Source organism: Suncus etruscus, chromosome 15 (assembly GCF_024139225.1).
Source record: "Suncus etruscus isolate mSunEtr1 chromosome 15, mSunEtr1.pri.cur, whole genome shotgun sequence".
Classification (NCBI taxonomy): Eukaryota; Metazoa; Chordata; class Mammalia; order Eulipotyphla; family Soricidae; genus Suncus; species Suncus etruscus.
This window is the reverse complement of record NC_064862.1, coordinates 20,976,480-20,988,899: the sequence shown is the minus strand read 5'-3', so window position 1 is coordinate 20,988,899 and position 12,420 is coordinate 20,976,480. Positions and strand designations below refer to the sequence as shown.

The window sequence follows — 12,420 nt, the reverse complement described above, 5'->3', positions numbered from 1 at the left end:
TTTATTATCTAAAAATAACAAACTTACCGGGCCCGGTAATGGAATTTAGGCAAATAGGAAGGCCTGTACCAGTTGTTCATGCCACTAGGCGAGGTTCCTAGAGATAGAGAGCGAGAGAGATGGCTTAGGGGACCAAGTGGACCATCTGCGTTCCACATGCAGGAGACCTGGGTTCCATTCCTGCCACCACAAGGTCCTCTGAGCATCACTGGGTTTCACCCTCCAGCACAGAGATAGAAGTATTAGTGAGTGTGGGCCCCCCAAAACACTTTGGGATCACTTACAAAAGTTTTCCATTGCCTGGCCTTCCCTTTTCTAGTTTCAGCTTATCTTTTGTTTAGCTCTTTGGTTTTCAGATTTTTGGGTGGGCCTTTCTATGGTATTAACCCCAATGGCTCTCAAGAGTTGAAGCAGTGCGGCAATGAACAAGGACCCTGTGCATGCCAGGCCTGTGATCCAGTCAATCATTGCCTCAAGCCTGTTTCTTAAGGCTTTAGGAGTCCACACCAGGAGTGCTCAGGGTTTACTTCTGACTCATACTCAGGGGTTACTCCTAGTGAGGTTCAGACTACCTACCTGCTCTAGTCTGCCTCCATACATTTTTTTTTTTTTTTTTTTTTGGTTTTTGGGTCACACCCGGCAGTGCTCAGGGGTTACTCCTGGCTGTCTGCTCAGAAATAGCTCCTGGCAGGCACGGGGGACCATATGGGACACCGGGATTCGAACCAACCACCTTTGGTCCTGGATCTGTTGCTTGCAAGGCAAACGCCGCTGTGCTATCTCTCCGGGCCCCATACATTATTTTTTTTAAATATGGAATGCTTAACAATGTATGTCATCCTTGTATAGGGACCATGTTTATCTTCTCTGTATTGTTCCAATTTTAGTATATGTGCTACCAAAGCAAGCACGCCTCATACATTTTTTAAATGATTTAAAATGTGGTAAAATGATTATCACAACTCTAAAAAGCAGCACTTGTTTTGAGCCCTGAAAGTGCTATAAATTAACAAGAAATCCTTTCATTTTTGAAAAATTGACTCTTATTGTGGATTTACAAAAGCCCGTTAGAGTCGAGAAATAATAGTACAGTGAGTAGAGGGCCCTTACTTGCACACAGCTGACCCAGGCTAAATCCCAGCATCCCATCTGGTCCCCTGAGCCCTGCCAGGAGTAATCCCTAAAAGCAGAATTATTAGTAAGCCCTGAGCACCACAGGGAGCCTCCTCCAAACAAACACCTATTGGCATAGAATGTTGGCCTGACTATTTCTGGGTTACTTCACAGCACATGGCCCCTGCTTTGGACCTTGCCTTTAAGATCATTGCTTCTCTCTCCCTTCACTTTTTAGTAGCTCAGAAGGACGGCCTTTCCGGTTAGGTACTGGTGCCAACATGGAAAAAGTTGTGAAGATGGATCGTGACATGACCAAGGTAATCCACTTCAAGATAATCCATTTGTGGGGAAATCTGGTCTGAAAAATCAAGAGAGATTTTTCCAAATAATTAATCCAGGTTCTCACAGACAGACCAGGTGAAAATTGGAAGTTAATGGTTTAGCATTTAAAAAAAAAATAGTCAAAATCATTTTACAGTGATGATAAAATATGAGAGCTCTTGGTTTTGACCAGTTTTTTCCCCATATAAAAAGTTCATATATATAAAAAAAAGTTTATATAGTTAAAAAACTAAGGTTCTAAAAATATGTTAAATGATCATAGGTGAGGGGCCAGGGGTTAAGCTCTTGCCTAATACTATATGTGTAAGATCTTGGGTTCAGTCTCTGCACTGAAAAAAAAAAGATGATATTAAACAGAGACAAAAATAAACCAGAAAAGTACAAAACTAAACCCAGGCTTAAACACAATAGACTGGTCAGAAAAACTTAACAATGATTGGTAAGTTGAGAATAAATGGGCACTTTAAATTAGTACAGACATATTCTTCACAATTGTTTGTTTAAAAAATATATAGCTGTTACCATAAATGGAGAATTGGTTCAGAAATGGTCATATTTATATAATGAAATACTGTGCAACTATAAAAACATCTATATATGAAGATAAAAAAAAGCACGTTCATGGGGATAGAATAGAACGATAATGCAGCAGGAAGGGTGCTTTCCTTGCTCATACCTTGGCTAACCTGGATTCAGTCCCAGCATGTTGAGGTTCATGGGGGGGACATGTGGTGGCCTTCATGCACAAGTCATGTGCTCTACCAGTTGAGTCACATCCTTGGCCCCATGCTTGAATTTTTGGGTTTGTTTGTTTGTTTGTTTGTGGGCCACACCCAGAAGTGCTCTCCACTCAGGAATTTCGTGCATATGGATGCATGGATACTGGGGATTAAGCCCAGGTTGACCCTGTGCAAGGAGAACGAACACCCTCCCTGCTGTACTAGCTCTCCAGCCCCCCATGTTTGCATATTTAGAAACAAGTTACCTGAACTGCTTTGATAACTGGGGAAAAGAAGCCTGAAATGAATGTGGTGACTCCATTCTCCTCAGGGAGGCTGCTGTGAGGTGATCACTGAAGAAGCCACAGCTGCTCTTCGGAAAGCAACCAAGTGGGCACAGTCAGGCCTCATTGTCAGTGTTGGGCCGCCAGTGGAATCAGTCAACCCAGAGACTGCAAGTGGCCTCTCTACTGGAGACAAGAAGAAAACTGCCCAAACCTCCATTTGCCGAGAGAGAAACTCAGAACTTGCAAGGTAAAAACTCTGACATGGGGGCTGGAGAGATAGCACAGCGATAGAGTGTTTGCCTTGCACACAACTGTTCTGGACAGACAGTGGTTCTAATCCTGGCATCCCATATGGTCCCCTGTGCCTACTTGAAACAATTTCTGAGCGCGTAGCCAGGAGTAACCCCTGAGCATTGCCGGGTGTGGCCCCCCCAAAAAAAGAGAGAGGGAGGGAGGGAGGGAGGGAGGAAGGAAGGAAGGAAGGAAGGAAGGAAGGAAGGAAGGAAGGAAGGAAGGAAGGAAGGAAGGAAGGAAGGAAGGAAGGAAGGAAAAAGAAGGAAGGAAGGAGGAAGGAAGAAGGAAGGAAGGAAGGAAGGAGAAAAGAGGGGCGAGAAAGAAAGAAAAAGAAAGAAAGAGAGAGAGAGAAAGAAAGAAAGAAAGAAAGAAAGAAAGAGAGGAAGGAAGGAAGGAAGGAAGGAAGGAAGGAAGGAAGGAAGGAAGGAAGGAAAGAAAGAAGGAAAGAGAAGGAAGGGAGGGAGGGAGGAAGGGAAAAGAAAGAAAAGAGGGGCCAGAGAGATAGTATGGAGGTAAGGCATTTGCCTTTCATGCAGAAGGTCATTGGTTCAAATCCCAGCATCCCATATGGTCCCCTGTGCCTGCCAGGAGCAGTTTCTGAGCATGGAGCCAGGAGTAACCCCTGAGCACTGCCAGGTGTGACCCAAAAACCACAAAAAAAAAAAGAAAGAAAAAAAGAAAGAGAGTGAGAGAGAGAGAAGAAAGAAAGAAAGAAAAAGAGAAAAAGAAAAAAAGAGAAAGGAAGGAAGGAGGAAGGAAGAAAAGACCTCTGACATGACAGAAGCAGCTTCTCACTTGCATTCTCACTTTTTTCCTTTATTCTTTTTTCTTTTTTTCGCTTGCATTCTTATTCATTCTGGGCCTTAATCGTTCTCTCCCTGGTATCTGCAGGACCGACCCTGTGCGACCATTCATCAGCGGGCATGTGGCAAACAGCATGGCTGCAGAAGTGATTGCCTTGCTCCACAGCTTGCTAATGGCTCCTGAGTCAAATGCTGCTCAAATATGGACCACCACCGCGGAAAAGGTCAGTATGGTTGCCTTGCTTGACTGAGGAAACCAGAAGAAAGCCAGGCTTCTTTTATCTTTACTTCTCCTGCTCCTCAAGTTAGGGCTCCCCTCAATATTTGAATTGATGAGTCATTGGGCCAGGGAGATGTAGCAAGGTCCTGGCACACACCTGGCATACAAGAGACCTGAGTACGATTCCTGGCACCAGATGGTCTCCCGACACTGCTGGAAGAAACCCCTGAAATGCTGCCAGTATGCCTCCCCTCAAAAAGGAAATGCAGGGGCCCGCGTAATAGAACAGTGGTACTGCATTTGCACTACTACAATATGTGGCCTGCGGGCCATAGTTTGAGGACCACTGATATAGGTCCCCAACTCAAGTGATTTCTGAGCGCATAGCCAGGAGTAACCCCTGAACGTCACTGGATGCGGCTCAAAAACAAAAACAAAACAAAATAAAATAAAAAGCAAAGGGCTGGAGTGATAGAACAGTGGGTAAGGCATTTACCTTGCACGTAGCTGACCTGGGTTTGATTCTTGGTATCCTACATGGTCCATGAACCTGCGAGAAGTGATTTCTGAGTACTGCCAGGGTTACCTTGTTTGGTTACCAAACACCAAAGAGAATAAGGGGCTGGAGCTATAGCACAATGGTAGGCCTTTTGCCTTGCATACAGCCAATCCAGAATGGACCTTGGTTTGATCCCCAGTGTCCCATATGGTCCCTTGAGCCAGTAGCAATTGCTGAGTGTATAGCCGTAAGTAACCCCTGAGTGTCATAGTGTGTGGGGCTCCCCCCCCAAAAAAGAATAAATAACTAATCGGGGCTGGAGAGATAGCATGGAGGTAAGGCGTTTGCCTTGCATGCAAAAGGACGGTGGTTCGAATCCCAGCATCCCATATGGTCCCCCGAGCCTGCCAAAAAAAAGAAAAGAGAAGAAAAAAGAAAAATCAAGCATTTGAATAGTGTTCAGTGCAGAGATATACCTCCATCTGGGCAGGTAGGTATGTTTGTTGGTCGGGGCCGACGAGGTGGTGCTAGAGGCAAGGTGTGTCTGCCTTGCAAGTGCTAGCCAAGGAAGGACCGAGGTTCGATCCCCCGGCGTCCCATATGGTCCCCCCAAGCCAGGGGTGATTTCTGAGTGCTTAGCCAGGAGTAACCCCTGAGCATCAAACGGGTGTGGTCCGAAAAACAAAAACAAAAAAGGTATGTTAGTTGGTCAGCCATGTGCAAGGCGAGTGCCTCACCCACTGGACTGTGGCTCCAGCCCCACCGGACCTGCTGCTTTCAGACATCTGATCTTAGATACTGGCTTGTTTCTAGATTTTGGCTATTGTGAATAGTTAAATAGGGTGTTGAGATATAGAAAGTAACCGAAAGTATCTTTTCCTCAGATACATGCTTGCTTGCTTTTATTCTAGTCATACAGTGCTTGAGTCTCTGGTATTTTTAGACTTTGTCTTTCCAGTCTGGTCATTACATAAACAGAAAGTGAAGGTGTCGGTGGTGACTCCCTGCTCCAATCCCTCTTGTCCCTGAATTGGGGTTATGCTGCAGGTGTGCTTCATCCTCCTCTGTCACACTCAACCAAAGCTGTGATTCTCACCACATGAGCTTCTTGTTATTTTTAGGTTCTGTCTCGTGCCCTGATGTACATTCCACAGTTGGGGAAATATGCAGAAAGCATTCTCGAGAATGGGAGCAGCAGTGGTAGGAAGCTTGCCAAACTTCAGCGGATTGCCCGCCAGGCTGTGGCTGCACTGTGTGCACTTGGAGGCTTCAAAGAGACCATCAAGATAGGGTCTGAGGTTCAGGTAACTGGCCACCATGTCCTGCAAATCATGGCTTTCTATTTTTATATATGTGCCCATCCAGTAGGTGATCAGGTGTAAAACAAACATCGTTTACACAGTTGCACAAAAATCTTTGCTCTTAAAAATGAAAAGGGGGGGCCGGGTAGGTGGCGCTGGAGGTAAGGTGTCTGCCTTGCAAGCGCTAGCCAAGGAAGGACCGCGGTTCGATCCCCCGGCGTCCCATATGGTCCCCCCAAGCCAGGGGCGATTTCTGAGCACATAGCCAGGAGTAACCCCTGAGCGTCAAACGGGTGTGGCCCAAAAACCCAAAAAAAAAAAAAAAAAAAAAATGAAAAGGGACCTGAAGAATTCGTGCATTCTGATTCACACCATAGCTGAGAATTGCATGCATATTAAGAATATAATGTTTAAAAAAAAGAATGTTGGGGCCGGAGAGATAGCATGGAGGTAAGGCGTTTGCCTCTCATGCAGGAGGTCATCGGTTCGAATCCCGGCGTCCCATATATGGTCCTCCCGTGCCTGCCAGGAGCAATTTCTGAGCCTGGAGCCAGGAATAACCCCTGAGCACTGCCGGGTGTGACCCAAAAACCACAAAAAAAAAAAAAAAAAAAAAAAAAAAAGAATGTTAAATATGGGCCCGGAGAGATAGCACAGCGGTGTTTGCCTTGCAAGCAGCCAATCCAGGACCAAAGATGGTTGGTTCGAATCCCGGTGTCCCATATGGTCCCCCGTGCCTGCCAGGAGCTATTTCTGAGCAGACAGCCAGGAGTAACCCCTGAGCAATGCCGGGTGTGGCCCAAAAACCAAAAAAAAAAAAAAAAAAAGAATGTTAAATATAAAACATGCATGTCGACGGAGAGATAGCACAGTGGCGTTTGCCTTGCAAGCAGCCGATCCAGGACCTAAGGTGGTTGGTTCGAATCCCGGTGTCCCAATTGGTCCCCAGTGCCTGCCAGGAGCTATTTCTGAGCAGACAGCCAGGAGTAACCCCTGAGCACTGCTGGGTGTGGCCCAAAAACCAAAAAAAAAAAAAAACTGAGTGCCTACGGTGTGACCAAAAAAACAAAAGAAAAAAGAAAAAAAGTCACCTGCAGACAGGAGTAACCCCTGAGTGTCAAAAACAAAATAAACAAAAAAAATGCATGTCGTGATATAGTTAAAATGATGATTCTTTCATTGAAGGTGTGTAAGTGAAGTGTCTTGATGAAAGGAAGGTACAACACCTGGATGTCAGGTTTAGGGCATGTTTTATGTCCATGTTCAGGACTGAGGGCCTTTGTTGTAGTGATCTCTAACTCTAATGCTGGTAAAGACATGAGGTAGCTGCGAATGGCATCGGCGTTGCTAGGGCACTGACTTGCGTGTGTCTCTAGGTTCTGGGGAGAGGAATCTCAGGAAGCATCGGAGTCGTGGCGTCTATCAATGAACAGGAAGGTATAGCTACAGTCAGATTCCCACCCATAGACTGTAGAAAGACTTCGCAAGCTTCAGACACATTGACTATTCCATTGTCTAGACTTTGTGTTCCAAGATCCGAGGTAAGGTGATTTTTAAATGCATCATAAAATGTCACTCCAAATGGTAATCATAAAGACATAATGAATATCATGCACAGTACGAGCGTCAAAACACTTGGCTGTCTTTAATTTACTTGTATTTACATGTTCAGCCTCAATATTTAATGGTAACATTTGTGTGAAACTTGATTTCTTTGGTGAGGAAAATCCCACCGTGTATTTGATCTTAAAATGTTGTGAACTGGGGCCGGAGCGGTAGCACAGCAGAAGGGCATTTACCTTGCACGCCGCTGACCCAAGATGGACTTCAGTTCAATCCCCGGCGTCCCATATGGTCCCCCAAGCCAGGAGCGACTTCTGAGTGCATAGCCAGGAGTAACCCCTGAGCATCACTGGGTGTGGCCCAAAAACCAAAAAGAAAATTGTTGTGAACTAGTTTGTAAATCTCGATGTGATGTTTGCTTATGATTGAAAATGTGAGATGTAACTCCAGATAATAATAACACCCTCATTTCTTAGAAACTAACTACTTGAATTTAACTTTTTGCCATGCCCCCCATCGCCATCAGGCACTGCCTCTTCATAAACTGTCCATTACTGAGAAGGTAGTACAGGCAGTCCAGTCCATGTTGCTCCCTCAGGAGGGAAGTCTCTCTATTCATACCTCACTTCCTGCAACAGGAGATGGGTCAGCTCCTGTGATGGCAGTTGTGCGGCTCCTGGCTGAGATCAGAACAAGGTGAGCACCTTTCAGTGATCCCTAAGCGTGCTGCGGTGGTGCAGGCCACAAAGGCCATGTCCTGGGTGGGTGGAATCAAGTCCACAGCTTGAGACTTATGCCAAACTGAGTAACAGACACTGCACTCAGGCACTTTGTACACTACATTGAAAAAAAAAATTAAGGGAGCCAGTACAGCAGGTACAGCAGGGAGGGCAATTGCCTTACTCTTGGCCATCCTAGGTTTGCTCCCCAGCATCCTGTACGGTTGTTCCCCAAGCAACATCAGGAGTAAATCCTGAGCATCACTAAGTGTGGCAAAAAGCAAACAACCTAAAACAAAATAGAAATTTGAGGTCTGGAACACAACAATTCAAGACCTATTGGCTTGCTTTCTGTAAAGGAATTCCTCTGCATACTGATAGTCATCTGGCCCATCACCCTCCAGGAAGCCAGGGTTGCTCATAGGTAAAAGTGCTGGTAAACAGTAAACAGTAACACACTTCTCTTTTGACCATGGAATATCTCGAGAAGTTTTAATATGCACACACACTCACACAATGTATTTGGTTTCCTTTGGCCCCAGAAAAATCCTTTTCCCTTGGAGCAGTTTAGGGGATCTTTAAAGAGCCTAAAGTTGGCATCTTCATTTAGTGAGATGGCAACCATTTCCCCTCTCCCGATTACTCATCAGTCTCAAAGAAAGTTAGCTCTATATTTCAAACCAGTCCAGCTTAGAAAGAACAAAAGTAAAGGGGATAGGAGATATTAAAATTTGCTTTTGTTGGGGCTGGAGAGATAGCATGGAGGTAAAGTGTTTGCCTTGCTTGCAGAAGGACAGTGGTTCGAATCCCAGCATCCCATATGGTCCCCCGAGCCTGCCAGGAGTGATTACTGAGTGTAGAACCAGGTGTTACCCAAAAACAAAAACAAAACAATTTTGCTTTTGTTGTTGTTTGTCTTTTAAAAAAATAATACTGGGGAAGGCAAAGCCATAGTACAGTGGGTAGGACATTTGCCTTGCACATGACAGACCTACGTTTGATCCCTAGCATCCCATATGGTCCCTTGAGCACCATTAGGAGTAATTCCTAAGCACAGAGCAGGAGTAACCCCTGAACACCGCCGGGTATGATCCAAAACAAACACAAAAAGTCTTGGAGTTAGGAAGCAGAGCAGTAGTATATTGAGTAGACTGCTAGCCTTGTGTGAGACTGACCTGGATTCAATTCCAGGCATCCCATACAGTTCCCTGAACAGTTCCAAGAGTAATTCCTGAATGCAAAGCCAGGAGTAAATCTCTGAGCATGGCTGGGTGTGGCCCAAAACCGAACAAATAACAAAGTACTCAGCCAGAGAGAGCATATGGGGATAAGGTGTTTGCCTTGCATCCAATTAATGTCACTTTGAATCCCCAGTACCTTATTTGTTCCTTGAATACCATCAGAGGTCACTTATGAGCCAGGTGTGACTTCTGAACACCACTGAGTATGGCTCAAAATACTTCCATCCCTGCAAAAGTACAGAATTGAAATGTGTGTCACAGTTGATGTTTTCAAGAGTGAACATTGATGACCAAAATATTGTGAATCTTTTAACATTAAGAGCATGCCTGGTCATGGCCCAACTTCTGGAAGACAGCCTGTTTTGTGAAGAATTCATACAGCAGTGCCCAGCAGCTATCGAAGTCCTCAACCTCGTGGCCCAGGACTGCAGTGCTGGTACGTGCCTTCATATTCATTCACTGCCTTACTTTATTGTTTGAGAAATATTACTATTTACCCACTATCTTTAAGTCCACATATATTATGAGACTAATGTCATAGGTGTTCAAAATGTTTTCTCCGGACCAGAGCAATAGTATAGCAGGTAGGATGCTTGCCTGACACACAGACCACCTGCATTCAGCCCTCGGATCATATTCCCATATGATCCCCTAAGTCTGCCAGTAGCAATCCCTGAGTATAGGACTAGAAATCAGCACTGAGCACTGGTGGGTGTGGTCCAATCAAAGAAAATTAAAAGAAGAAGAAAGAGGCTGGTCCGAGTGCACTGGTGTTTACAATTAATTCATCACAGCCAGTTACAGATTTCTTTGTTCCTTCTCCACTCCCACTGCTTCACTTGACTAGCCTAAAAATAAAATAAATAAATAAATAAAAGAAGAAGAAAAAGTGGCAGAGAGATAGCACAGTGGAAGGGCATTTGCCTTGCATTCGAATCCTGGCATCCCATATGGTCTCCCCGAGCCTGCCAGGAGCGATTTCTGAGTGCAGAGCTAGGAGTAACCCCTGAGTGTCATCGGGGTTTAAAAAAAAAAAAAAGAAATCAGGGATATGGGAAGAGGGCACAAAGTACAGAGGAGTAAGGCATTTGCCTTGCATACAGCTGACCTCAGTTTGAATCCCTAGCACTGCATGTGATCCCTGAGCATGACCAGAGGGATACCTGACCCATAGAATCAGGATTAAGCCCTGAGTACCATCAAAATCCAAAAAAGTGTAAGGGAGGGAGGAAGGAAGGAAGAGCTTTATGCTCTTTTGTAAGAATTGGAATAAAGTTAGCATTTTATTTTTATTTTTTCACTTTTCTTTTTTCTATTTTTTATTTTATTTTTTTTTTAATTTTGGCCCACACCCGGTAATCATTAGCTCAGGGGTTACTCCTGGCTCTGCGCTCAAAAATTACTCTGGCTTGGGGACCCTCTGGGGGATCAAACCACAGTCCATCCTGGGTCAGCCACGTGCAAGCAAACACCCTGCTGCTTCACCATTGCTCCGGCCCCTAATTTTTCATTATTGAATTGGGTTTTGGTACTCAGGCCTCACACCTGACTCTGTACTAGTGATCACTCTGGGTGGTACTTGGCACCATATGTGATGGTGGGGGTCATATGTGATGCTTGTCTGGCCAATTGCAAGGCAAATGTTTATAGCTCTAGGGTGCTTTCAAAGCACCCTTAATGTTTGAACAGTCAGCACCTTCTAGGGCTGGGAAACAGGATGAGTTCTTACATATACCCCATTCGGTGCTTTCCGGGGCTAATGTACAGGACAAGATCTCACATATCTCCGTACCGTCCTTTCTCAGGAGAGCGGCTGGCAGTCGTGGAGGTGCAGTGTGAACGGCTGAGGATGCTGTACCGGGACTGTGCTCGCCCCCCACCACCACCTCTGCAGGCTGACCGGAGACAAGTGAGTCCCCCACAGTGCCCCATATGAACCCACACACAACAGTTAGAACTGGCCTTTGCGGGGCAGGGAAGGTGGTGCTAGAGGTAAGGTGCCTGCCTTGAAAGCACTAGCCAAGGAAGGACCGAGGTTCGATCCCCCTGCGTCCCATATGGTTCCCCCAAGCAGGGGCAATTTCTGAGCATCAAACGGGTGTGGCCCAAAAAAACAAAACAAAACAGAACTGGCGTTTGCAAGGTAGTTTGTAGAACCACAATGCTTTTGTAAGCTAAAATCTTTTCTGTATAGAAAGTCATTAGCTCTTGGGAAAATGAAATTCCCTGTTTCTATTGTGTGTGTTCAATGACAATAGGAGATGTTCTTTAATAACATTTAAAGTTCTTGGGCCGGGAGAGATAGTACAGCGGTGTTTGCCTTGTAAGCAGCCGACCCAGGACCTAAGGTGGTTGGTTCGAATCCCGGTGTCCCATATGGTGTCCCGTCCCCCCGTTCCCCCCCCCCCCCCCCCGTGCCTGCCAGGAGCTATTTCTGAGCAGACAGCCAGGAGTAACCCCTGAGCACTGCCGGGTGTGGCCCAAAAACCAAAAAAAAAAAAGTTCTTTTGGGAAACTGTAGGCTGGATTGCAGCTACCATAAATTCAATCTCTGCACTGCGGAGGGGGCGGAATTGAAGTTTAATAGAAGTGAGGCACTTGGGCCAGAGTGAATAGCACAGTGGTAGTGCATTTGCCTAGAATGCAGCTGACCCAGGACTGATCTGGGTTCCATACCTGCCATCCCATATGATCCCCCAAGCTGCCAGGAGCAATTCCTAAGTGAAGAGCCAGAAGTAACCCCTGAGTGCTGCCAAGTATGGCCCAAAAACAAACAAAAGGAAAAAGTGAAACACTTTAAAGAAATGTGTTACCATGCAACTTGTTAGCTTTAAACTGGATGTTGGCTGGGTAGCACGTTGGTAAGGCTTTTTTGCCTTGCAGGCAGCAAATCTAGGACAGACAGTGGTTTGAATCCCAGCATTCTGTGTAGTCCCCGAGCCTGCCAGGAGCGATTTCTGAGCTCAGAGCCAGGAGTAACTAATCCCTGAGCACCACTGGGTGTGACCCACAAAACAAAAACAAAAACAAAACAAAACAAAAAAAACTTGGTTGTTAAGTTATAACAGTGTAAGTTCTTTTGTTTTGTTTCTTGGGCCACACCCCGTGGCACTCTGGTTACTCCTGGCTCTGTGCTCAGAAATTGCTCCTAGTAGGCTCTGGGGATTATATGGAATGCCAGAGATTGAACCAAGGTTCGTGTCAGCTCATTTGCATGCAAGGCAAGTGTCCTACCACTGTGCTATCACTCCAGCCCCAGCAATGTAAATTTTTATTACAAACAGCTAAGTTCTGTGACTCAGGAGGATGAGGAGAG

The 12,420-nt window shown here is 45.5% G+C and overlaps 1 protein-coding gene and 1 non-coding gene across 3 annotated transcripts in view; one reads left to right on the top strand and one right to left on the bottom strand.

Annotated features, from left to right (window-relative positions):
- Window positions 1–12,420, top strand: part of HECTD4 (HECT domain E3 ubiquitin protein ligase 4) — a 168,525-nt gene that overhangs the window by 116,001 nt on the left and 40,104 nt on the right. For both annotated transcript variants that reach the window (XM_049789310.1, XM_049789309.1), the window contains exons 38-45: window positions 1,352–1,433; window positions 2,509–2,711; window positions 3,650–3,785; window positions 5,402–5,584; window positions 6,958–7,122; window positions 7,671–7,840; window positions 9,425–9,540; window positions 10,910–11,013. In XM_049789310.1, coding sequence (XP_049645267.1) covers window positions 1,352–1,433; window positions 2,509–2,711; window positions 3,650–3,785; window positions 5,402–5,584; window positions 6,958–7,122; window positions 7,671–7,840; window positions 9,425–9,540; window positions 10,910–11,013 — 1,159 coding nt within the window. The remainder of the gene's footprint in view (window positions 1–1,351; window positions 1,434–2,508; window positions 2,712–3,649; window positions 3,786–5,401; window positions 5,585–6,957; window positions 7,123–7,670; window positions 7,841–9,424; window positions 9,541–10,909; window positions 11,014–12,420) is intronic.
- Window positions 808–911, bottom strand: LOC126031787 (U6 spliceosomal RNA). The gene has a single exon (XR_007503616.1). It is a non-coding gene; the product is annotated as a U6 spliceosomal RNA (small nuclear RNA).